The sequence below is a fragment of the Bactrocera tryoni genome, chromosome 2, assembly GCF_016617805.1.
Source record: "Bactrocera tryoni isolate S06 chromosome 2, CSIRO_BtryS06_freeze2, whole genome shotgun sequence".
Lineage (NCBI taxonomy): Eukaryota > Metazoa > Arthropoda > Insecta > Diptera > Tephritidae > Bactrocera > Bactrocera tryoni.
The window spans coordinates 79,754,994-79,782,984 of NC_052500.1; the positions used below are offsets into that span (position 1 = coordinate 79,754,994).

Genomic DNA, 27,991 nt, shown 5'->3' on the forward strand with positions numbered 1-27,991 from the left:
GTTCCGGCTTGCGGCTCAGTCGATTATTGATTGCTTTTTTACCTCGTCTTGGGGGAGCTCCAAATTATTTTCTGCATTCTCCAAAGTTTGTTTTAGTTTTACAATAGGTGTTTGTTGTTGTTGCAGTGTTTTTCTGTTCACTTTACATTCCTTGAACTTACAAATATTTACACAACATTTTGGAGTGTTTCGTTGATTTTTCACTGCACCGCAAAGGCAGCTCGCTTGCATCCAATGTTACAACGTTACACACATACCAACAATTTTTATTTAATTTTTAAATTTTTTCGGTATGTTTGCCTTTGTTTGTTTACTCAGAGTTCAGTGCGATCATTGAGTGGAGTAAATAAATGCGCTTACTTGTAAATATGTGTGTATGCATTTCGAACAAAAACAACAATAAACCAATGAAGTCGGAAAGAAGGCGTAAGAAGAAGGCCGCTGGCTATTGCACTGCCATCGATCGAGTGCTCTTAAGGGATATTAGTTTGAGCAGGGCAATTTCCTAGAAACATCACATACGTCATATTTTTAAAAAGGCGCTACACTCACTGAAGTAATGCCGCACCAAATGTGTGGTAATGATAAAAAAAGTCAAAGAAATGCATTATTTACGAGTCATTAACTTCACCTTCCAAAGCATTATCATTTATATGGTATATACTTATACATATATGCATACTTATATAATCACAGACAAATTAGTTAGTCGGTTAGTCATTCAGTTAATCGGGTAGTGGGATAATGTGTCAGTCTAGCTTATCACATTTTCACTGTGTACACCCTGTTGACACCGGTGGGCGCCTTGTAACCTGAGCGGCGTTCATGTGTGTATTGCGCGTAAACTATATCGAGTTTTTGGTCTCTTATCAGTCAGATAAAACAAATTTGAATTATTTTCATTAAAGCGGAAGTTTTTTGAAGTTCATTGACAGTTTTTGTGGAAAAAGATATCGAATGGTGAGATAAGATAGGCGAGTAATGGAGACTAATAAAACAAACACTAGAAATAACCAAAATAAGAAAAAACGTTAACTTCGGTGGCTCCGAAGCTTTAATATCCTTCATAAATACACAAGATTTCTTGCAAGAACTTGATTATGATTAGCCAGTTTGTATTGCAGCTTTAGGTTCTAGTGATCCAACATTTTGTCGGAGATTGTAGCAATCCTTTAGACAATTAGCCATGCGTAAAGATACCAGGAAGAAATAAAAATGTTTGTCATACAAAGCTTTGATTCCGATCGTTCAGTTAGTATGGTAGCTATAAGCTAAGCTATACATTAAGGCCTTGATTTCTATAGTTCACGTATATAAAGACGAATCCTCTCTCTGAAAAATATTGATAATAAATATGCCTTTCTCTCCTACTTCAAGTTCCTATTGGCTTTGTGTACTGAAGTCCAGAGAGAAGGTTGGAGGGGGAGTTTCCTCTAATTTGATCCATCCTAAGCATAGTTTTTGAATACTAGATCACTGTAGCCTCTTTTAGATAGTAGATATATTGCTGCGAAGTGCGGCTTCTTTCAGGGGGTGAGCATTCACCTCGACAGCAGAGCGTTAATATTAGCCTGCAGTTGGTTTAATGTGCGCTTAAAGTTGGTTTAGGATCTCACTATCGATAGCTTTAAGTTAGTATATTATCAGACTGATCTAGGTGCTTGGTCATACCCTGCGAACTGCAAAGTTTCTGAGTCCGCAACAGATTAGGAACAAGTTGGGTCTCCGTTGTTCTCTTGCCCTCTAAGGTTAGACCTGTGGATTTAATGTGGGCTTTACAGGTGCTGGCGAACTATTTGACATCAGTAAAATTCATAAAAAATAAAAATTTTATTGAACGCTAATTGTCAAAGTTGTATGGAGGAAGTTGAGCTGAAAACATCCATACATCCATCTTGTCCAGCTTTTAAAAGACTAGGGTTGCAACATCTCGGCAGTTAAATCTTTGTCGAACTTAGCGAAATAGCCGGAATTGATATCATGCACCTCAACAAATACACGGCAAGATCAAAGCGCTTTGCCTATTTTTACGCCTCTTTTCAATCAATATTTATGAGTATTTAGATATCACAATGTACCGGTGTTCTCAGCTGACCAAGCGAGAGCCGATTTATCGTAATGGTTGACATTTTCAGTCGCATATTCAAACGAGCGCTTTTTGGGTTGCTTACAGTAATTTTTATCTACCAAAAATAAAAGGTATCTTGTTTACAGTTTTTTTTAATGTTTCTTCACGGAATTTAGAAGCAGGCTTCAAATGCTAGCCAATTTCGTGGATATGTTGGAATGAATTCGCAAAATCATATGCCATATACAAGAAAGCGAAGGTCAAAAAATAGTTCAAACTTAAACCTTCCAACATACCTAGTAATGAACCCAATAGATTTGGATCTATACTTCCCAAGTTCTGCAACACTGTGTTCCAAAGCAGTGGCTATTGAATACATAGATAATAATTATATCGTTCTTTTCTGGCGATGTATTTGATGATGTTTGGCTACGATTAGGCATAATAGATCCACATCTTCAGTATTCAAAAACAATTTACAAATTGATAAAGAAATGAGCAACAAACTATTCATAAAAACTTATCACAATAAAAAGATCTTTAAAATTATATTGTTGGAGAGCGGTCTTAACTAAGATCTATAAAAATTAAAAACTAAAAATAATCTAAAAAAAATTTCGAATAAATTTCCTTTTGAGAGCAATAAAAATCTTCAATTGGAAATAAAAAATTATCGAATTTAAATAAAAATACATAATTTTAATTAAAATCGCATAAAAATTTATACAAAATACCAGCGATTACAAGCCGAAACCGTGTTTGTTGTTATCAATATTGTTAGATTCCAAATCCGATTAGCGGTTTTATGGCTTGGCTGCAAAATTGTAAATGCATATATGATAAATATTTCAGGTGAGACACAGTTAACGCAACTTATAAGTCGCATTTTATGCCGCAACTCAACTTTGAATCAAAATAAACTGAAAATATTCCAAAACAAAAAATCACAAAAAAGTCGAATTCGAGTTCAACTAACAAAGCACGGCTTTTTTAAACGAGCAATCGTAATAACAGTATAAATCACCATTTAAGAGTATTAAATTAACACATGCTCAAAATGTTGCACCGTAAACCACAAATTATGCTTGGCGTTTTTGTTCTTGTGCACGCGGCAATTAAGCGGTGAGAAGCATGAAAACTTTTTTGGAAATTAATAGCAATAAAAAATTTATTGAAGAAGAGTGCAGAGAGCACAATGGCAGCCCTTTTATGATGACATAGTAAAAGTTTATTGGAATTTGATGCAAATGCCTACGAAATGCATACTAATTTCAGAACACGCACTCAAACCCGAGTTTCCGTGGAGCAGCGGCATGCTGTGAGGGGTGGGCAAGTTTCGACTGAAGTAGCGCAGACGGCGGAGTTTAAAGGAAAATTCTAATAAACACATATACACATACATATTAACAAAGCCATATATTGATACATATATATGTACATATGTATGTGTTCCATTTGTAACTCTAACTGCCGAAGATGAAAAGTTACTTTCCCACAAATCTATAATTCCGTAACGAATTGCTTCACCGCACAGCAATAACAACTATTACAACAAAAGCAACAACAACCCGTCGACAAGTAGACATGTTCAAGCGCAAATTGAAGTGGACACACAACAAAGACGCTTTAGTTGTTGTTGTTTAGTGTGAAAAGTCGACATAGTTAAGGCATGCAGCAGGAAAAGTAAACTTCGAAATAGTTACTAATACACTACCTAAGATATATGTACATATGTATATGTGTGTGAGAAAAGTAAAAAGTGTTGGCAGAGAGAGTTACGCATGTGTGTCTAAGAAGTCGTCGCCAAGAATGCAGACTAAAAGCATTCAAGAGCGAGATATTTCTGTATATGAAAGATTGCGCAGAAAACTGATACAAAACTTTGGGCGAAGGATTGATACTTTAACATCCCAAACCGACTGCTTTTCATACCAAACCATTCTTCAACCTCTTTGTTGTCATTATAATGTCTTATCTCATGCCTTAGGAAGCTAAAGCACTTCCATATGAAAATCCTACCTTTCGGCCGACTTAAATATAGGCCATATGTGCTATATTCGTGTGGCAATGATATGAGCAGTGAAAATTTTTATTCTAACATAGATAGTTTTCACTCTTAATAAAATATAACATCTGATCAAATTTGACCCGGACTGGTCCATTAAAATTGCGAGCTAAAACCGAATCGAACACGAGAATTTGCTTCAGGCGAATTGTTCATCCACCTATGTTAAAGGCGATAATAATATCGAAAGAGTTTAAGAAACAGTAGCTGAAAATCGTGGTGTTGGCATCTGCGAAATAACAAAGGATCTCAACATCTCTTAGGGATCGACTCAACACATTCTCGTGAACGTTTTTGGTAGAAAGCATGTCAGCTAAACTCGTATCAGAGATCTTTTGATTTTTTGCAAAAACAACGTCGAAAGAAAGTCTCAAAACCACGTCAAAGTCGGTCAAGAATCAAGGTGATGCTGAACGTTTTCTTTGCTAACCATTGTGTGATTCACCTTGAGTTCGTCAAACGGTCAATAAAGAAAACTACCTGTCAATTCATTGTAAACGACCGAATTTGTTGGCAGAAAATTCATGAATTTTCCAAGGAAAAAAAAAAAAATATTAATTGTTTGGTCAGCCCTGGAAATCAGATGGTATACTAAAGGTACAAGAAGGCTGAAACTCAGTTATATTGATCTTTCCGGGGCCTTAAGATTGGTAACGTTTTGTCGATATTCGACGGTCTTTTCTATTCATGCAATCAGTCTATTTAGACTGATTTCTCATGAGGTCACGAATACAGCTGGAGATGCTTGTGAGTTGTAAATTCCTATGTATGGATAGAAAAGACCGAATATCGACAAAACGCCTAGAGCCGGCCATAAATTTATTGAGACGGCTAATAACAATTCCAGACGATTCGCCGGGTTTGTAAACGGAATGGCAACCGAGATTCTTCAACCTTAGTCTGTCGGTAGATGGACAGTCGAGTGGGCCTCACCGCGAGTGCCAATTACTTGTAGACAATGTCCAGTCAGAACGCCTATCAAGAAGCAGCTGTTCAATGAACTTTTTACATTACTCTCTGAGCGTGAAGGCTTTCGCAACCCCACAAGTGCTTGTTGCTGACCAAAGCTTACTTATCTCGCGCGTATTCCAGAGATACATCCGATTTCAAGACGATAGGGGAACTCTTGCTAGCTTCCATGCTAATGGCTCCCTTTCTAGCGAGCTCATTGGTCATCGATCGGTTTTACAGTTTTCGACGATTCCGCTATGGCCAGGCATCCATACAAATTTAATATGGAAAAAGCTCTGAGCTTTGGAAAGTTCTTCTGCTACCTCGATGGCTACCAATTCTGCTTGAAATGGTTTTTAAGAAATGAAACAATTGCGAAACAAAAAGGGCAGAAGCTAGTAGATCACGTTTTGATTGGTCATATTTGGGTATCTGACGTCGCCTCGAACCATTAGTTTGTTATTGAATTTTTTTGTATCATAACGAAATATCAAAGTAGGAGCCGAACCAATGGAGCTGGTGATCCATCAGCTGGAAAGAATCTTCTTAAGGCCTTAAAGTTACTGGGAAAACATCAGAGAAAAATGGTCACCAACGCCCATATCCATTGAAAACCGAAGTAAAGAATGGTTTGACTATGTTTGATTATTGGAAATGCCGTCAAGGAACTCTTACTAAAACATTGCTTACTAGACTAAAATTTCTTTGGTACTTTTAGAGTTAATCAAGGAACTGACGTTGGTTAACACTGTGGTAGCTAAAAGCCTGAAATCAATCTTCTTATTTCATTTACTCTCTCTCTTACTTATGCCACATTGAAATTACTTGACTGACGTGCTTCAAAGGTGAATAAATTAACTTGGCGCGGGAGCAAAGCAACATTGTTGATGAAGGAATTTGACAAACAACAGCTGTTTGTACAGCGCTTGCGCATGCGCAAAGCGTTGGCGGGAGCACTAAACTTTTCGATGTATTGCTACCTCAGAGGAAGTTATTGAAGCTTTTACAGAGGCATGCAAAATGAAAAGTACTGACAAGTTGTTGGTGAAATAATGATAAATTTCATTTTTAAGAGGATATATTTGGAAAACTGGACATTTTTATACGAAAGCTTTTACTAGGGTTGTAAGAAGTGGGGTATATCAATATTATATAATTATTAGTATATATTTATGGATTTGGAAAAAGCTTTTGCAAGACTGAAATTGAAACATCTCACCAGGAACAGGAGAGATAGCTGAAAATTATATTAAGGGTTTCTATAAATCTGTTATAGGGTCGTAATACTTTGTCGATTCTTGAGGGTCTTTATGAAAATTACATAAGGCATGTGAGATCCCTCTTACCGTTTTTTACAAGATCGACCTTTTGACCTAACCTAACCTAACGTAAGAGTATATTTTTCCTTTTTTCCCATTTCTCCAAATTTTTTCGAGGTTAGAAGTTTAAAAATAAATTTATTTCGATAAACTCGCATTTATTTCGATAAATAAATTTCCATTGAGTATGTCAAGTTTCCTGCACCGACTGACCGCAAAATTAAAAACGACAGCAAAAGCAATTAGCTACTTGCAACTGAGTGATAAATCAAGTGCTGACAAAACGTTGCTCGCTACCGAGCGCCAAATTCCAGAAGATCAACGCTTAGCGCTTGGCTAATCTCAATAGTTGCAATTAAACGGAAATAATGATAACTGCAACTCATTGCTTACGAATTTTAACGATGAGTCGGTATAAAAAAATTCAGCAATAAAACTTTTTTTCTGATTAACAGATAAATTAATTAATTTATCGACGATGTGCTGTGAAGCAATGACAAGCCTGATTGTGGCATGTGCCGGCGCATGAAGCCATTGAGAATGAGGGAGCTTTGCCTGGCGGCTAAATGAGTGGAGTTTGTGAGTGCGAAATCCAGTGTAAGACCAGTGTAGGATAAAAAGGGAAATTTAAATATAAACTCAATTAAATTTTTCAATAAATTTAAGAGGAATCATGAACGTTGAAATACTCCAGCTGGTCGTGTATGGAAAGTAGTTTATTTTTGAAAAGAAATGTATAGTTGCGTTGGGAAATAGTGCGAAATCGGGCCAAAATCTGTCGTTATTTTATGCACAAAACTCTTATGAGAAATGTGCGCTTGTATAACTGCAAAGAAAGATCACTGCAACAGCCTTTAATGGCGAGCGATCAGCATGAGTAGACAGACAGCAAGCAAGCGGCGGCGATAAAGCAGTCAGCAGTTGGGGAAAAATCAATTGAATTTCGATTTTTTATGAGGCAGTGAGTTAATCATAGCTCTGCAGGAGGAAAACACAGTAAAACATAACACATAAACGTTTATACATACATATATATGTAAATGTATGTATATCTAAGGCGCGCGGCGATTGGCAAAAGCACACGTTAGTTTGACGGCAAATGAAGTTGTTTACAACATATTTAGATTTATGAAGCTGTTATCGAGCCTCTGCTCCAAACTACAGCAACAGTATACAAAGAAAGTAAAAAAATACATACATACATACATTCACAGTCATAGACTCAAAAGAGTTGACCAGCTGAGCATTTCTCAAACGTCGCTGGCAATCATGATGCAGTTACCATGCATGTCAGGGGTTAGGTAGAGGGCGCTGAAGAAAGTTGCGCTCCAAATTGGGTTATGCCATTGCCATACAGTTACCAATAGCTATACACATATGTATATATGTATTTGTTTATTTGTAATGAACCAAAACTCGTTATTACACAAAAGCTAGTTGCACATTTGACCCATTAAGCTGGTCAGCATGCGGCATAAGCGGTGTCACAGCAGAAAAAAAGGCACAACACACTCATGATGTGTGTGAGCTTCGCAGCTGGAGCGCATTTCGTTTGACCTTTTTTAAGCTAATTAGCTGTTGACCGTGTTATCATTATGCGCAGTTCGAGATTCATAGCCCTTGATTAGGCATTTTGTACGCGCTGATCGATCATCTATTTATAACGGCTGTATTTATTTCTTAATCAGTGAGAAACCGGTATTTTTTTCTACAAAGAAGAAAAGCTGTTGGCAATGATGAGACGAAAACGTAGGTACTACATAAACTTATCAATAATTAAACTGATTCTAGATTTCCCAGCAATTTGTAGAAGCAGGCTCATGGTCTTAAGTTCTAAATACGTGGACAGAGATCACATCATCTCATTCGCGCCCAGTAAGCTCCTGGAATTATTCTAAGAGCTGGACCTTTGCGATCATATGTGATATAGGAGAAGGCACCATAATCTATAGACCGCAGTGCAAAACCTCAATTATTTTCTCTTTATCTATTAAACTGTCTCTACCTTATTTGAGGTGCACCTTCGATAAGCTTCTAAAACACGCCTAAAAGTAGGCAACGTTACATATACTTTGATGGAATGTCTACATCTAGGCTACTTTCGTAAAGTTTGACAATGATGTATTCGAGAATTAGCTCCCAAAAATCAGAAAATTAAGACTTAAAATTTAATGTGGGTCAGAGGTTGGACAAGGGACGCTGTAACTGGTGGGTGAGCTTATGAATCAAAAAAAAATCTCAGGGCCTGGGCTCAGAGAAAGTAAAAAGGAGAGAATGTATCGATCGATTTAGTATCTATACAGCTCTTAGAATGGGGTAGTAGGCATACCAGACTACTTTTGAAAGAAAAATTTAGGTTTTTAAAAAACCTAGCATAGTATGTAGCTGCTAAAAAGCTTCCATAATTGACATTTTAGAAGGAAAAACAAAGAAACATTGCCTAAAAGCCTTTTTGACCTTTGAAAAGCCAAGATTCTCCATGAAGAAAGTAAAGTGGATGTTTGATGACGCACCTAGGCCTTTAAGGAACCCATTGTGAAACCTACGGAACTCAGATCCCTTCACTCTATTACGCTCTTTATAAATCACACTAAGCTTCTGATGAACTTCATTAGCGCAAAGAGTTATACCTGTGCAACCTCTGAGATATCGTCAAGAAACCCTGGAGCGATGGTTAAGATTATTTTGCTGTGCAAAAATTTGCATTCGCATAGAAGAATTTTATAAACTCCTCTTCTTTTACCTCCTGCCATCTTGCACATTAGTAATCCTAGTCGGCTGGCATTTCTAACAATAAGGCAGTGACCTGTTAGCTCTCCTATGCCATTCCCTTTAGCATGTGCGGATCATACAAGTATTCCGGTCACCCCACATTTGTGAGCTTTTTGAGCAAGTTAGTGATTGACTCCACTGTGACTTAGCTATTTTTATGACAAGTTTGCTGATAAAATATCGACAAGTACTGAAATAATATAAATTCCTCTTTTTCGGAGTATAATTGGAGGGTGTTGCCTGTTCTGGCTAGTTCATCTGATTCACAGTTACCAGGAATATCACTATATGTTATCCTGGAACCATGACAGGTTTATCGTGACATAGACAGTTAGAACCACTAAAAGGACAAAGAGCTCTTTCACTATCGTTGATGACATTAGTGATTTCCATGAAGTCAAATTAAGGAGGATGGAGTCATGTGTAGAAGTTCAAGTTCACGCAAGTGAGGAAAGTTCTCTGAGTGCCACTCACTTGGCCAGAAACGATTCTTTTACATATGGCTTAAGCGGCTCACGACTTACGGTCTAAGACCAAGTATTCTCTGGGTAGCCAAAAAATCTGTTTGAAGGCGAACTAAAGTGAAAAAGCGAAACATCCCTCCCCAGAGTTGTGCGCTGGGTTGGAATCCATTTTGAGGGCTTCCTGCTATTTTGGATTGAAAACGACCTACATCGACTGACAAAATGAAATAGTCTTCCATCAAATCATTCTGATTCGTAACTCAGAAGCTTGACTGATTAGCTATTGAAGTGGTCCCAAAATAAGCTCTTTTGTAGAAGAAGGTATCTAACATAGTATGGTAGCTTAGGTTAGGCTCGTTTATTATTAAAAAAAATATCCTACTGAGAAAGCTGCTAACTCTGGTCCGTTGTGATACCAACTGTAAAACATCCTAAGTATTGATCAAGGAGAGTCTCAAAAATAGACAAAACGCTTAAGCCTTCCACAAATTTTTTAATGCAGCTGAAATCTATTCCGACTTATTCACCAGGTTCGTCGAAGACATAACTGCTTAGATGTGAATCTTAATCTTGGAAAAGGTGGATAGTGAAGGAGAAAGTGGTTGGTTGTTACTACCTCAACTCCCTCTATACAACTTTGACAGTTGGCGTCCGACCAAATATTCAGCGCTACCGAATACGCGCCTTTTGGACAATAACGAGTTATGTAGAACACCAACGATTGAGACAAGATGATCCTTATTGATAACAAATAGTTCGGATCTCGTGAGTTTTGTACTAGGCCACAAGAATTTCGAACCCACAAGAGTATCGAAGTCGCAAGGGAGCTAGTTATTGACCAGTATCTGATAAGCTTACGAGAGATCCAGAGACTACGGAAAACCAATTAGTTTCCAATGCAATGTAATCGAGCCAAGGGAAAATATGGTTTGAACTCGTGGTTTAAGGTAATAAGAGCGGCCTACTCTCTATTCAAACTCTAAGTGATAAAATTGATTTTGTTTCTTATAAACATAAAGGTTTACTTCCTTATTTTTATATAAATGATTTGCATATAATCAGAAAATGTTCAAAACCAATTAGTTCTCTCTCTTCTAAATCACAAAAGTCGTGACTGGAGCACAATCAACCGTCCAGCAGTGCAGCGTATCAAATGAAGTCCCTTTAACAACCGTTATGTGTTTACAAAAACATTCTGGGAGATCATCAAAGCAGTTCATTATTGGCATGTTTGTGTACACTTTCCAAAATTCGCATAAAAAGACACTTCAAATGACTCACTCCCCGCGCACTGCAGTGTCCACAAGCTGGCGTACTTCTACTTTCTGCGACAAAGGCACCGATCGTTGTACGAAAGTGCAAAAGTCGTTGTAATCGTTGGACACTGAAAGCCACTAAGCACTGTCGTGCAAAAAAAAAAAATAAACCAAAACACAACAAGAACAACACAAAGTCAAGCTAATGTGGCTCGTTGCACGAACAATAGGAAAGCGGACCATATGTGTGTTAAGTTCTTGTGCAGTCGAGAGGGCCAATTTTTTTAATGGCAACAAATGGCGGCAACACTTAAAGTGTTCAACTGGTTCGCCCATTCAAATCCTCCAAGGGGGAAATGGCTATTGCGAGTACTGTTGGTTTTGTTGTTTTCGTGTGTTTGTTAGTGCAGTGATCGTTTGTTATTTGAAAAGTAGTTGTAGTTGTTTTTATTATTGTCGCATTTTATGGTAATGCTCGTAAATATGGGCACGCGCTAATAAGGACTTGTACACGCGATTGCTTACAAGCCGGAGTTTTGCGCGAGAGTGCATGAGTATGTGTGCCTGTGTGTGAGAGAGTTTTATTTTTAAATGGAGTGGTATAGAGTGCCAGGCAGACAGACGGTGCACGATGGTGTGTGAGTGACCAAATATTGCGATTTTGATCTATTTTTGGACCTTTGGTTGGCAAACTGGCTGAGGAAACTTTAAATTTTTTCCGAGGTAATGCTGTTTTTAAAAGTATTAAATATGAAAATTTTGATTTTTGAGTCGAAGCTGCTTAATTTTAGCAAGCATTAGCTTTTCAAATATTCCTGGTAGAACTTTCGTCAGCATTTCTACAATCAAAATTAATATTGGTGTGTGACTTTGCTAAATATGCCTAAAGGTAGGCAACAATTTTTTTAACATACTCTGCGTTAAGGATAAAGGAAGAAGAGGATCGGAAAACCAAAGTAAAAAAGTAATAGAGTTCCTTAAGGCACGCTTTGTTTCCAAACATAATTTGTTCCGACTTGCCTTTAAAGTATACTTTTAAGCATAAGTGATCAGGGCACAGAACACAAGGCAACGCTAAGATCTACGAACAAACTGTTCACGATCAAGATCTTCATAAAATATCGTTTTTCCTATTTAATTAACCTTTATTCGACTTGAAGCTTGTTTATATTAAACCATGTGCCTAGGAAGCATTAAAAACACGTTTTCCGTTGGATTCAATACGGCCGGGTACGCTTTCGAATTTGGTTACACATATATGTAGTTAATATACATATGAAAGGAACCCGTTGAAGTTAATATAGCTTCCGTTAAAGTTAAAATTTTTTCTTTTCTTTTTCTTTTTCTGTTGACAAAATGGCACACTGTTCGGCGCTTGTGTAGTAAATTTTATAGAAATTGATTTTACAAAGGAGTTTTACTGTAAATTTATGTGTGCTTCGGAAAAGCTTATTGCCAATTGACTCCACCGTATTTATGGTCGTTAAAAGTGAGGATGATAAGTGTCGCTTTATTTGCGAACACCGATGGTGCTGCAGATTAGCAAACTGACTTCTCTACATAAATGGCTGTGTTGGTTTATGCAACATACTAAGAGATCCATACGACAAGTAAATCAATTGCAATTGGAAGGAATATATATATATATATGTGTATATATGTAGGTAAAATTTTGTTCTATTAAAGGGGTCTAATTGTGAATCTTCTGGGTCAACCATTATGAGTGATCATAAATTCATCTGATACATGAAAAATGTAACTTAGGCCCTCCGAACCATAGCATGAGCTTGCCATTCTGATTGCGAAACCTGATATTCTTACCGCTCATGTTAAGACTCCACTTATTTGAAGTCATATTGAGCCTTTTAGAATAGATTTACGCACTTTCTCAGTAATGGTCGCATCGGCCAAACTTAAAGTCAGTAGACTATACAAATTTTTTCTAGACATCTTCTTCCGAAAAGAGATATAGATATACGATTGAGCAAATTAAACAATTCTGGTAAATCGGGGGGAACTCTACTTTCCCTTGGGCAGATTTCAGAAAAAGCCTCGAAGTCTTTGAAACCTGTAACAATTAGGGCTAAAACTCGCGGAGACTTAAGACAATAATTAGAAAAACATATTTTTTAAGGCGTTACCCTGAGTTAAACGGATTAGCGCTTCCAAAAAATGTTTCGAAAATTTCTTTTCGGAAAAAATATTGAAAACTTGGTTATTATAATACAAGCTCTGACCTTGAAAATTTTTCTTTGCATGATGCCATTTTAGGTGGTCTTGACTTCGAGAGTATAACACCATTATCAATAATACGACCACAACTCTTAACACAGTCAAAAATTGAGCACCGCAATCGGGTCTGGGGTTGACTTAGGAGAAAAAGGACTTCACTTTTACTAGATACGAGCTCACAAAGGCATCGATGGCAATGAGATAGTGGACGGGAGTGCCAAGAGTGGTGTACATTTGTCATTGAACAACGCAACAGACATTGGTAAACTCATGAATTTTCCTAAAAATTCGGTGGAATGTTCTATCGGGATGCAAAACAGCGAAATTCATGTGAAAAGTTGGACGGATAACACTTCGAGAGCTGAGTTCGTTCCTCCTTCTGAAGCTTTCAGCTTACGTAGCAGCCAAAGCTTGCTACAGTATTGCACGTTTACCACCAAATATTGAACCAACCAATTAACGTACCGTAAATGTTAATACTGAAAGCCCTTACAGAGGCCAATTTCTGTAGTTCGGCGAAGTCGGTCAGCGCTACTTGAAGTTCAACCTTCTGCACTTCCGTAAAATTATGCATTCTAATGAAATTCAGCTTCGGCAATCTGCGGCTCATTTGCTATGCCACTCGTCTATGGCAAACCGCAAGAGCAGGCGCGAGCACGTTGGACACGTTTGGAAATTTCAGAAATTTCTGCCTGACCAAACAGCAGTTGCATGAGCGTGTGTGTGTCTACCTAGAACTAGCAAATGGATGGACGAGCCACTGAGTGTAGTATTGGACTCAGTTGGAATTCGTTGCACCAGAAGCTGTAATGACTTTCACATGGAAAGTTCTTTCAACTCCAGCGAGTAGTGTGGAAAACCGAACCATATTTGGAGCTGGTCAACGATCGGAGCAAACGAACTGAGAACTGTTAGCTTGGCGGTGCACACCAGCCGCGCTATCGCTGACAGATCGATCGCACATTTGACGCGCTCGCACGTCACTGCGCATCTTGCACTTCGGCTGGATGGAGGTGATGCGACGTGAGTGGCAAGTATATATAGTCCATATATATCTTACATATACTATATATATATTTGTTTGCTTATATAGCGTGCCGTTCATGTTTGCACATAAACTTTTCACTGCGATCGATCATTTTGTTCGTGCCGCAGAGTTGTTGGCAGGCAAGCAGGCACCATATTTAGCAGCAGTAAACTGCCAGCAACAACAAAAACACATTTGCAACAACAATATGACTGCCGTGTCTGACTGCGCGTATTGCATTGCCATAAAACACCGGCAACAACAGCAATTGCTTATAAAATAACAACAGCTGCTGCCGCAACAACAACGGCAAATTCTGGATAGTAGCAAAAAGGCGAAAAAGCAGCGCGTCATAAACAAGGAATTGTAACAGTTGCGGAAGACGCATGCAATTCTTTTTATTAAAAAGTCTAATAAACAAGAATTTGAAGAATGTGTTGGTGAATGCGCCGTTGTAGGAGATAGTTTGTTGTTTTTGTTGTGGTATGCGATAATATTGATGAACTGTGCAACAGTGAAGCGCGACCTGAAATATTTCAACAACATATCCGAAGTTGATTCGCCGTTACAACCACTTTGAGAGGTTTCTTCAGACATTAATATCAGTGGACCAATACTTTTGGAAGGACTGAACTGCTTGAGATGTTTATAAAACTTCGGTAAAGTCTTTTAATCGAACTGAAGATCAGTATTTCCCCGAATCCCGATCCTCACTCATATCATCGCCTAGAGTTTAGACCTCGTTATCTGAGATATCAGACTTCGTGATGTTCCTACACATCGAATCAATTTGAATGAATGAATTTATTGACAGAACACTTCGTTGAATAAATAATTTCACGTTTTGGGCCGATCGGTTGGCCATCAAGATCGTGTGATATCACATCCTTAGTTTTTTTGCTGTGTTAATATGTAAAGTCTAAAGTCTATGCGGGCAATCCCGCTGAGTCGTCTGGCCTTTGATCAAAAAGTCACGAGTGTCATTCGCCAAATACCAGTCGAAATGCTCGAACGGTGGACCATCTGAGACGCGCTTTGGAGTAGCACCAAATTAAATTTGGTTCCGGTAACAAACATTCCCCACTGAATTTGAAGTTTCTTCGAAGTTTCAGTTCGAGCATGCGCTTTGGAATAGCATCAAATAAAATTTGGTTCCGGTAAGAAACAAATTTCATTTTTGAAAATTTCAACAAGAACTGTAAAGAAAGCGTCACAAAACATGTACAAACTCTACTGTCTTCATCAGATGCTTTCATGTTTTTCTGCAAAATTCTTTGGAGACATCATACATCGTAAGCAAGTTAAAGAAGAGTTGTTTACGAAGATAACTTATTTTTTGAAAAACCGAAAGGAGGAATAATGGTATCTATTAACAGATTTGATGTATAAGCAGGAGGCTCCACTAAGGACCTTTCCCGCGAGAAATCGAATCAGAAACCATTAAATTCGCTTAGTTCCGATGGTATCTAAGGGCTATATAGGACATGGGTTACGAAATTTGGATGTTCATTCAAAATTGATTATTTTAGAATTCTCTATGACCAAATAGAGCAATGCTACTAAACCGAAAAGTCCAAACAAGTGTTTATACCTTAAGGAACGTATTATCTTCACAAGTATCCTGAAATATCTGGGTCTAACAAGAGACAAGAGGCGTGCATGGAGAGACCACGTGAAAATCAAGAAAGCTCAGCTCAGATTAGGCTTTGCGCAACTGTATTTGCTCCATGTTGGTCTAAAAACACAAGCTGCTCATATGTATATAGGAAAATAAAAAGGTCAATCTGGTCATATGATATTCAAATCTGAAGCAGCTCAGCATAATCAAATTTTAAAGCTAGTTATTGGAGCAGTATGCACAACCTTATGTAAGAAACGATGTTCTCCATCGAAACCTGAAGGTTGAACTGATTTAGAGACTTTGAATGAGTTTTCTTCTAATCAAAAGACATTTGAAGCTCAAGTGGAAAGTGGAACCAGTTATTGAGTTTAATTGGAGCTTAATTGGTAGTAGCAAAAGCTACAAGGTTTGACCGGTGACTTAAATCTGGTACTACGGAGAGCAATAAACCCTTGAAGTTCGCTCCAACCTGCTCATTGGGTTTAGCCCTTTGGGGAGATTCATGGTGGCTGTGGTTTAAACCTAAATGCGGAGATAACTGACCCACAGCTCGACAGAAGTTTAAGATCGGCCTCGAACCATGGCCAAGGAGGAGTAGGTGTCCTATCCACCTTTCGAATTGTAAACATGTAATGCTTTCATTGTTTGGGGCATGAGGTAAAACCATCAACGGTAGGTAAAACACACCGGACGCTGTTTCGCAATCGTAAATTGATAGTTTCATAAAAAAATTTAAAAGACAATAATAAGATATTTACCAGGCAGGTTCCGAACACACAGGTTTGAACTATTTTGGAAGATGAAGGGTTTCCGTTAAAGACAATTAAATATTATGCTATAACCTGGGCCTACGTCGGCTTAAATATCAACTAAGAGAAAACGATAGACCCAAGGTCGCGGTGCATTTCTCTTTTATAGATCTAAGAGAATATATATGTAGTTTATACTCTGTCCATTCAAATACCGGAATGAATAAGAAGGTCAACTCAGCAATACGTCCATTTCGCAGACAGATTTTGCAGACAACTTTATCAATTCACGCCCACTGTACCGCCGGAATGAGCAATCGTCGTATTTCCCATTGTTTGTGATGGGAAAACTTTGCGGCTAACTTGTTGCTGCCACAAATTGGCAGCAGCCATAATAGAGTAGACATGAGTGCACATAGAGTTGTATGTGGGATTGCGCACAAGTTGATGGTACATACATAATACTATTGTATATGCAGTTGTTATTAGTTGAAAATATTTATATAAATATAGAGAAATATTTGCGCTTTGTTGTTGAAAACGCAGCGCAAAGGGTAACTTACCGTTTCTGTGCAATTTCTGACGTCCGACGTCTCTGATGCCATGACCATTACGGCCGCCGCCACCATTGTTGTTGTTACCACCACCGCCACCACCACCAGCAACACCGTTGGCCATGCCGTTACGGCCATTTTTCTTCTTCTGCTGCTGCTGTTGCGGCGCCGTGGCACGTCTGTTTGTGCTGACAGCGAATGCCGATGTTGCTGCCTTTGTGGCCGCAACCGTATTTGTGGCATCTGCCAGCGCAATATTGTCCGCAACAAATTCATCGCGATTTATGTTGCTCTCGATGGGCAGACCACTTTTGGTTTTACGATGTGTTGCCCGATGTGTTTGCGTCGCTTGTGGCGCATGTTGTTCGCGTTGTTTACGCGATTTTTCATGCTTGTGTGATTTGTGCGGCTGCAACTCTTCCTGTCGCCTGTGTTGCTTGTGTTGCTTTTTGCGCTTTTGTGCGCGGTGCTGTTGTTGTTGCTGGCGGTGTTGCTGCGTTGTCAGCTCCGGCTGTTGGCGTTGCAACTTCTTCGCCGCAACATGACTGCGCGCCAGTAACGCTTCCAAGCTGGACTCATCGCTTGCCGCACGACTTGTGTTCAGCGGCAGTGGCGTCTCCGCGTACTCGCGCAGCAGCTGCGCGGGCGCGAGGCTATGCAGTTGCTGATGCGCGAATTGTTTATGAGTGTTTGTTGTTGCCGCATGTGTGCTTGTGATGTGGCTGTTGCAGGATACGCCGAGCAGTATGAGACAGGATAGTAGGAGCGACCAACGCGGAGGTTTATTTTCTGTTCTGTGTGAGTTGCTTTTGTTTATTGGGGGATGCATTTTTGTCAGCAGTGGTTTTGTTGTTGTTATAGGACACATCTTGACTTTTATATTCTTTTAGAACTTCAATATTTGCACTGCATTTTGTGGTTAATCACTTTCACTCGCTCTTTTTGTATACAACTTTTTTGAAAATACTTTTTTTAAATAATTATTAAGCACTTTTTTAATTTTTTCAACGTTTTTTATTCACTTTGGCAACCCTGCGTACGCATTATATTTTCAAACAAATTTTCCGCATACTGACAATGAAATAAAAGGCATAATTAGGAGTTATATCACACATATTTTTAGCTAAGACACACACTACAAAATTTCGGTGGAGCGAGTCTCTGCTAAGCCAAAATTAACTACAATAAATAAGTTAAAAATTAAGTATTATAAATCTTATTTTGGTATTTATTAATCATATCATTATGATGTTTAATCTCTTTGTAATAAAAAGTTGCTTGCTGTTTCAGACAACCACTTAATTGTCTAAATTATGAAGCTGTTCACATTTCTATATATTAACAAAAACAATTTAGTTAATTGACTAAATTACTCAGCTATCACAATTGCCCGCAACAGCGAAACCTAACAGTGTCGTTAATCAAACGCTTTCAGCAGCAAATGTTAGGTTATGTTCACAAAACAAGTATTTGTTATTATAATTTTTGGTTACATTCATTAATCTCTTTAAGTTTACGCTTAAAACAATATAAATTATGTAAATTAGGACTCTTAGCTAATGCACTTTTAATTCGTCAACTATTAGGTAATTAAATTTCAAGGTTGAAATGGAGAGCAAAATAAATGAGCTATATGAAAAGGTTTCCGAACTACTTCACTGCATATTGATAATGTATTGCAACGCTTTTAAGCAAATTCACGGCTTAATGAAATGGACAACCTGGCCTACAAAGGTTACTTAACTCTATTTAACTTAAAAACTGGTTAGCTTGCAAAATCACAAAGCTAGCGGGATTTTTGAGGATATTTTTTCTCGATAAAACTTAAAAATTGTAAAACTATCCTGACTTTCACCATGCTCGCTTAGGAAGTCTTAGCGTCGGACCCCTTCCTTTGTAAAGGAAAGGATCGTAGAGAACTGAATGGAAAGTTTGAAAATAGACAAAACTTCAACTGCAACTGACGAAAATCGCTCTAAACTGCTTATGAAGTTCTTCAACTGGTTCAAGGTCAAACGACCTAACCTTAGAACTAAAGGTAAGTAAATTGAGTGCTCGTAAAAGCTGAACCACCGCTTGTTTTTTGTTACGTAAGTTCAAAGGTACGGATATCTGTGTAAATTTCGTCGAAAGAAATCTATATTAACCGAAAAATTTACTAACAAAAATATGTTAGTGCAACTTTGTAAGATCTACAACCGAATTGCGACGAAAAAATTAGCTTCCATTTAATTCTAATATGTTTTAGATCGGTTAGAATTTCGGTTTTTTGTCTGGGTAAAAAGCTATGATGCTTCAGTTTCTCTTTCACTTAACGAAATAAGTTTTATGAAAATATGTAGATAGTTTACCAGATTTCATTTCTTTATCAGTATTTTACAGATCTTTTGAACCTATTTACATCGGAGTGGAAACGAGCTTAATTCTTTGTTCCAGCATGTGACCTATGGATCTTGTGTGAGGACCAGGCGTTCCAATATAACTGTGCAAGTGAGAAATCCATTTGGCCTAAAGTAGAACTCGGGAGATTTCCTGCACAACTTGTTCTCAACAAGGCTTATTTTGTCGCATTCGTTGGGTTCTTACTGAACTTTGTTCTATAAGTATTCATCCCGTAAAGCTAAATACTTATTGGTTGTCGAAGTTGTGTGTAGGAAGGTTTGATTTATTTCTAGCTTTTGCAAGACAGAGGTTGAAACATTTCAAAATCATACTTTCGGCGAACTAAGAGAGTAGGAACTGATAGTCAACTGAAAAAATGAGTGGCAGCTCAAAACGCTTGTCGAATTATGAAAGTCCTTAATATCATTACGACGAATCACGTCCTATCAACATCAACTGATCATCAACAAGTAAATAAAATAAAGGATTGGAATAAGAGGTGCTTAAGAATCGACGACTAATAGTCGAAATATGGGAAGGAGAAGTGAGAACCATTTTGAAAGATCATTTGGGCCTAAAAAGTGAAAGCGAGATTGTTTCCAAAATCACTCTATTTTTTCGAAAAAGACTGTGAAATAACGCTTTCCGACTACCGGGATGCCGAATATCATGAGAAAGGTGAGCAGATGACGAAAAACATGTCAAAGCAAGTCAAATATTAAGGTTATGTTGAAAGTTTTCTTCGATTATCGAGGTGCGGTGCACTCCGAATACCTTCCGACCGGCCAAACTGTCAACAATGAATGTTAGTTAAGTGTTATGAGTCAGTTGCTTGAAGTAATTCATTAATTGAGGCCAGAATTATGGGCCGACAACTCTTGGTTTTTGCACCACGATAATGCACAGTCACTGCATAGATTCTTCGTGAGTTTTCGCCAAACTTTTAACGAATTTTGCGCCACAACTGCCGTAATCGCCTGTTTAAACTCCCTGGGACTTCTGACTATTCCAATTGAAGGCATTAAATGTGAATTGAAGGCTATTCCTGAAATTGGCGTTAACAACTGTTTCGAGGATTTTAACACATAAATCCGATATTACTTCGGTGCCTTCTCCCAATGTAAACATTATCTGTTTTCTTGCAACACTGTTTATTTTTTGGCATTAATCTGGGTCGTTTGTTTAGCAGTATTACTAGATTAAGGATCACCAAGGGGCATATACATATCTTGCTGCGAGGTTTTCTAGGTATATTTATGGAAACAGCAGCTGCTCCTAAAGCATAGTTCCCATATTTGATTTCAATTCGTTTCGTTTTATAAATGGCTTCACACATATTCAAGATTCTAGAAAATCTATGTTTGTTAAGAATTTAAGTAATTGTTTTTTAGTTTTTTCTGTTACTTGTTTCTATTTTTCCTGATTTGTTTATATTATACTCAGCCATATATCATATATTATGGAATCACACTTTCATGGAAATAGCATTTTAAAAATTCACTTATCTAATAGCATATTTTATTATCAAGCAATAACAAACAAACTCCTATCCCCAATGATAAATTTCAATTAAAATTAGAAAATTTCAACTGTTAGTGCTTAATTTTTCATTACTCATTAGCATTCATGCAATGACCCATACTTCAATTAACATTGTATTTTTGATTTTCGTGGTATTACATGCAGTCCGCTGACACTTAACATTTTATTGACACCAACGATGAAAAATAGTGTTTAAAATCCCGAATTAATACCGAAAATATGAATTTGAACGAAACTGCTGCCATTCAATTTGCCAGCGCACATCAAAACTTTCTGGCTACGCAGCAAATTGGCGCAGAATGCGCAACGCAAACAAATTCTACGCAATAAGAAGCGGAACTTCAACACGCTGCACATACAAATGCAAAAAGATGAGCGTATAGAAGGCACAAATACAAAAATATCAACAACTTCCGGTCGAACGCGACAACGGCAACGGCACTGCTTTTGCACTTCACTTCCCTTCGCGCTTTTGCACTGGCACACAGGGCTCGAAAGGGCTAAGCCAACTAAGCAAACACATGTCACTATGGTTTATGGATATGCCTGCATGTGCTTGCAACTATTTTTACACCTTTCCAAGCCGATTGATGTTTGTGCAGCGCAAACTCTAGACGCCGAAGTCCACTTAGTTGTTGTTTTGTTTTCTCGTTTTACTTTCACGTGCAGAATATATTTTGTATATTTTTTTTTGTGTTTTTGTGTTTTTCTTAGATTTATTCATTTTTTTGATTTAAAATTTTTTTTTTCAACTTTTTTATTTTATTTAATTTTTTTTTTGAAAAATTTCTTAAGCATTTTTTTTTAAATTTTTTCTTTAAAAAAACATTTTTTTAATTTTTTGGTTTCTTCAAAAAATTATTTCTTTTTATAATTGTTGTCACAATTTTGTTTTATTTATCTTAGCACTTTGATTTGTTGTAAAAGTTTCTTTTAACGTGCTGCCACTTTTTTTGAAGGACTGTATGTGCTGAGAAAGGGGTCACCGTAGCTTAATGGGGCCGCACACAGCTTCGCGAAATATATTGCATGCATCAGCGCGTACGACAGCGTCGGCCAAAATTAAAACGAACATAGAGACGACCGTGCTATGACGATGACGAAGCCTGTTGCGAGCGACATGGATGCAATTGCATGCTGCGACACATTTCTATTTTCGTATATCCTCAGAAAAAGGGCTAAGAAAAAATGGATTTCGCGGTAGCCCCATACACTGATGGAATCTGGCGCCCCAGTAGCAAAATTTATTTTTTTGCACTAAGTATACATTTTTTTGATAAAAACTATATTCTCACTTAGCTGAATATATTTTTTTTGCAAATAATATATATTTTTAACTTAATAAATTTTTTTAGCATAAAAACAGCCTAAAATTCACTTTAAACATTTTCTAAATTAACACATTATATACCTTTCAATTACAACAACACATTCATATAGATTTTTTTCTTTCCCAACATTTTACTTGTCCGTTATTTTATGCATTTTCCTATTTATCACTATTACGCACACAAAACTCAAGCACTTATCACTTCCAACTTACTTTGCATAATTTCTGCACTTTCTTACTATCAATTTTGTTTTCACACTGCCATTTCCATATGTCAAAATACAAACATAAAAAAAATTCTTCTGGCAAAACGCGCGTGCACTTCTTGCCGATTATTTTCCGTTTTCACATCCACTCGCTTCGAGTCACCACGTAGAACTGACGCGCTATTCACCAGCCTTCGACGGCAGCGCCTTCGATTTCATTTGCTTCTTTGATGATCTTCGGCAATGCACACTTATCAATGCCAGTCAATGCTGCACTTTGGTGAGTTTGTGCCTTGCACTGCTGGTGCATGCGCTGGCATGTTTGTTTGTGTTCGAACTTGCGTGCGTTGCGCTAGAAGATAATTAGCGGCGCAACTCGACAGATTTAGTGCAATGCAACAGCGAACATGCTGGATGTTCGAAGGTGAAGTTGTGGTTGTGTGTTTAAAGTTTGACGGCTTTATTTACAAATATTTCGAAGCTTTGACAGAGGATGGTAAGTGATTTCCAAATACTTCAGGATTCGGGTTTCTTTCTATAGTTACATACATATACTTATACTGAAGAGCCAGTATCAAGAAAATCATGACGGCGAAGCAAAATGTTGGCCCCTCTAATTTTTTTAGACTTTGTCTAGCAACAGTCGCCATTTTGGATGAGGGCAGCATGGGTCTTGTCTTGTTTTCGTCACTTCGTTGCAAAATTATGAATAATCAAAAGGAGGAAAGTTGTTTATGAATAGGCCATAATACTGCATGCCGTCAACACTTTCAGATATTTCAGCATCGGATGGGTGTGGGAGATCATAGCTTCGACAAGAGCCCACTGTATGCGGGACTAATTTTCGTGGACCCTTTAAAGGACGCATATACTGTGGTTTCGATAGCCTCAGATTTTTTAATAAACTCTCATGTATTGGTCAAATTATCGGACTTCGGAATAAAATGATGGAGCCATGATTCATTAATTATCCCTTATTGACGCGAAAACTCGGGTTTATTGAGCTTGAACATCTCCAAACACAGCTCCGAATCATCGACTGGTGGTTGTTTTAGGGCAAAAGTGAGCTCGCGCGGTACTCACTCCAGAAAGGCTCCGTTTTCTCGGTTTCGATGACCCGTTGCAGCATTTCAGTTAGAATTTCTGCTCTAGTGCGCTGAATGCTGTCTTCGAGCTCTTCGAGCGTAGCTAGTTGATTGGTGTAAATCTTTGATTTAACATGCCTCAGAGAAAATAATCAATCTTTGCGCGTAATGTGTCCAATATTTAGACGTGAAACCTGAGGCGACGCATCATCTTGTCGGAAATAAATATCATCTGCCTCGACTTCATCCTCTTTCAGGAAAAGAGTCGGTCAACAGTCTGTTATAATGCTCGCTATTGATGATAATAAAAGAAATATGGCCCGATGAATCGTCCCTTAATTTTGAAAGAAATAAAACCAGATGAGGCCGCGATATCACAATCCGTACCAAACGGTACATTTTTGGGGATGCATTTGAGTTTCCTGAACCTCACGAGGATTTGACTCATCCCAATGGCGAGAATATTGCTTGTTGATGAAACAATTAGAACGTGAATCTGCGTTATAATCTTGGGCAATTTCGCAACGTTGTACCAAAGTAAAACGTGACTTGATGAAATGCCAAACCTTTCTGAGAACGGCCATTTTTCTCCCATAAATAAATCTAGAAATTTTCAGAGCAGTGATTTATCCCGAATTTGATCGAAGGTCATCCTTCTGGTGTATATGTCGACTTGACAATTAATTATGATACCTGACCTACTATTTAGTAAAGCTTCAATATCATCATTATCAGTGTGGACTTCATGAGACTCGACTCGACTATGTGAATCTTTTTTATGATTACTATAAAGACAATTTCTTTGACAGATGTTTTTTAGCACTAATTTATATTTGTACCTCCCACAGTCTCATTAGTATTTCTCTTTTTACTTTTACTCCCTTACTCTCTACAACTGGATTATGATCTCTGACGTATGTCAGATATATAGTATGATAAGCAATTAAGTGATAACGTTTATCTAAATAATATCAAGAAAACTGATGCAATTCCTCTAATATTATGAAAAATCAGTCATTTGGCAGCAGCTGAGTGCGACAGCACTACGAGGCATTGAGAGAAGAAAGACCAGATCTGTCAATAGAATTTCTTTCAAAATCTTCGATAACTTTTCAAACATATTTTTTTTATAAACCATTCAAAAGTGCGTATTTTTTCGCAATGAACGCTTCGGAATATGTAATTGGAGGTCTGGCGGCCATGGGTGCGACAACTTTCACCAATCCCATCGATGTAAACCTCGAGATAAATTTATTAAATAAATAGCAAATAACAGTAAATTCTTTTGCGAAGGTCGTCAAAACACGCATACAGCTACAGGGTGAGTTGGCGGCGCGTGGCACCTATGTTGTGCCGTACAAGGGTATTTTGCACGGTATGGTTACGGTGGTACGTAACGATGGTTGGACGGGTTTGCAGAAGGGGCTGGTGCCGACCATGTACTTTCAGTTCATCGTAAATGGTGTGAGGTGGGTGACGTAAGCTGGTTATATTAAAGTAAATTAATTATAGTAAATTTTGCGGAACTAGTTTGATACTAGTTGCTTCTAAACAAGTTAGAGACTAGTTCTTTTGGAACTAGTTATTTAGAGATTAGTTAAACTATTTTTAAATTTCAATTAATTATAATAAATTTGTTGAAACTAGTTTGTAACTAGGTGCTTTTGAATTACTTAGAGACTAGTTTTTTTTGAAGTAGTTCTTTAGAGATTAGTTAAAATATTTTTAAATTTAAATTAATTATCGTAAATTTGTTGAATTTAGTTTGATACTAGGTGCTTTTGAACTAATTAGAGCCTGGTTCTTTTGGAACTAGTTATTTTGAAATTAGTTAAAATATTTTTAAATTTAAATTATTTATAGTAAAATTGTTGAAACTAGTTTGATACTAGTTGTTTTTAAACTAGTTGGGGACTAGTTCTTTTGGAACTAGTTGCTTTGAGATTAGTTAAAAATATTATAACTTTTCGTAAATATTTTCCATAGATTGGGCATCCATACCAGTGCTGCGAATATGGGTTGGACCCGCAATAGAAATGATGAGGAGTCTTTTGGCTTGAATCTGTTCTGGGGTGCCGCCGGTGGTGCGGTGGGCGCGTACTTTTCCAGTCCATTTTTCATGGTTTGTATAAAAATAAAAAATATTTAGCTAACACTGTCAGATTATATCATAGTATTCTGAATGTCAGACGTACTTAAGCTCTAGATAAATAGTCACAGATAACGAGACGTAATATTAGCTTTGGCTAGATAACCTTTTGATAATTGATAATATTAGCTTTGGCTAGATAACCATTTGATAATCAGAAAGTTTTTATTTACTTATCTATTTATTTGTTTAAAAAGTGTGCGCAAATTGAATGAAGTTCCATATTTCGGCATTTTCCATCCCGCAGATAAAGACTCAACTGCAATCGCGCGCATCGAAGCAAGTCGCCGTCGGCTATCAGCACGAACACACGGGCATGCTATCGGCGCTACGCACAGTCTATCGACAAGGCGGTATCTCTGGCTTATGGCGCGGCTCTACAGCTTCCATTACGCGTGCCTCAATCGGTTCCGGCACTCAATTGGCGACATTCGGTCCGATCAAGTCATTTCTGCGTGAGCATAATCTGATTGTAGAGCCAGCCTTGAATTCGCTCTGTGGTGGTTTCATTGCCGGTTGTTGTGTAACTGTGGCCATGACGCCGGCGGATGTTATGATGACACGTATCTACAATCAGGGTTTGGATGCGAATGGTAAGGGTCTCTTGTACAATGGTTGGTTGGATTGTTTTATGAAGACCGCCCGCGCTGAAGGTCTTTATGGACTGTATAAAGGCTTCTGGGCGAATTATGTGCGCTTAGTGCCGCACTCGGCATTGACGTTGTTCTTCTTCGATGAACTTATGACGCTTAAAAATAGATTAGGTATTACATTCTAGTGTCCTTGAAGATTGTAGAAAATTGGACGAATAAAATAATCTCAGTAACAAATCTTTTATGGAAATGTGAAAATTTTTGTGTGATTGAAGATGTTGGATGTTCTTGTGTCGGTTCTGCGACCAGCGGCAGAGGCATCAGAGCTCATAATCCTTGTTTGTCGCCCAAGCAAGGAGTCAGGTTGTCGGGAAAATTAATTCGGTTTGAGAACATATCATAACCATTAACCCATTAGCTTTACCAAAGCTAAGTGTGCCCGCAGAGTAGACGCTGAAAGCCGAGAAGATCGTAAATGCGTGTGTTGCGTAAGTGTAAATGTAAGTAAAATGCGCTGAGCTCGACTTTAAGCGTTCACTCTGCGGGCACCCTAATGGACTCGTCTGGGCTAAATAAAGTGTTTTGAGAACAGCAAAGTCTAATAGACTATAGGTCGTAGTACCGCAACTTTCAATCTCATGTAATCTAGGTCAAAGGTGTTAATCACATTCAAAAGATGAGCCCGTTTTGGACTGACTTTTTTTAATAATATCTCCGAGCCCCCTTAAATCTGTTTTGTGAAGCTAACAGACTTATCTTTCAACGAGCCCGAAAGTTGTGCATACAAGTTGCATGCTCGTACCCAACGCGTTGTAAGCAAAAAATCCACAACAAATATTTGCCAGCCGGCGTTTTGGAGCGATGAACTTGTTTTGTTTACATTTTACTAGACGCCGTTTTGGCATATTTGGCGTAGCGACTCAACACGCAGGTGTGGTGAGTTTCACAGGCACCCGCACACAGCCATACAAGCACACGCACATGCGCTGGCAACATAGATCTGGCATGGCTTTACCTGTTGCTTGCAGATCGCCCAGATATCCCATGGATTTAGTCAAAAATGCTGTTGCTTCTGATCGCTTGCGCCGGTTTCGCTGAACGACAGACTGGTATTGATAAGTGGCATTTTCACGAGCGCACACCTACAACAAACACATGTGTTGAGACAGTTACACTTGCCGCGCATGCCTGTGCAGTCATGGTCAGTCAATAGTCAATTGGGGTTTTTCCCATACTCAGATGGTGCAAGAAGTGTGAGGGCATTATTTTGCTTGTGTGTTTGTGTGTAAGTGACAACAACAAGGCGCATAATGTCAACTACAAGCACGCACTTTGTCGTCCTTTGTGCATTTCACGCTTATCACAGTCGCTGTCTTTCTGCTTTCTTTTATTTTTATGATATTTTTTTTTAATTTTCTTTAGTCGTGTCTATTTAGTTGGCGGCTATATCTTCCTTTATGCTGTTACAAATTTATTACCATTCAAAATCAATTTATAAAAACAAAAAGGCAGCACAATAGGCATATACACATGCCACATTCCTCTTCTTTCTACTTTCATTAAAAATTTTCAAACCAAAAAATATTTTTCCTCGCTATATTCATTTTTGTTGTTGTGCTTGTTATG

The 27,991-nt window shown here is 38.0% G+C and overlaps 2 protein-coding genes across 2 annotated transcripts in view; one reads left to right on the top strand and one right to left on the bottom strand.

Moving 5' to 3' along the window:
• LOC120769351 (laminin subunit alpha-1) overlaps nt 1–17,946 on the bottom strand; it is a 153,985-nt gene extending 136,039 nt beyond the window's left edge. Inside the window, exon 1 of the mRNA XM_040096314.1 lies at nt 17,088–17,946. Within this exon, the coding sequence (XP_039952248.1) occupies nt 17,088–17,946 (859 nt within the window). The remainder of the gene's footprint in view (nt 1–17,087) is intronic.
• Nucleotides 17,947–24,655: 6,709 nt separating this feature from the next.
• On the top strand, nt 24,656–26,602 carry LOC120768650 (solute carrier family 25 member 35-like). Its single transcript, XM_040095421.1, has 4 exons — nt 24,656–24,856; nt 24,917–25,092; nt 25,610–25,745; nt 26,020–26,602. Exons 1-4 carry the CDS (start codon nt 24,785–24,787, stop codon nt 26,548–26,550), a joined length of 915 nt encoding a protein of 304 aa, XP_039951355.1. The 5' UTR covers nt 24,656–24,784; the 3' UTR covers nt 26,551–26,602.
• Nucleotides 26,603–27,991: the final 1,389 nt, after the last annotated feature.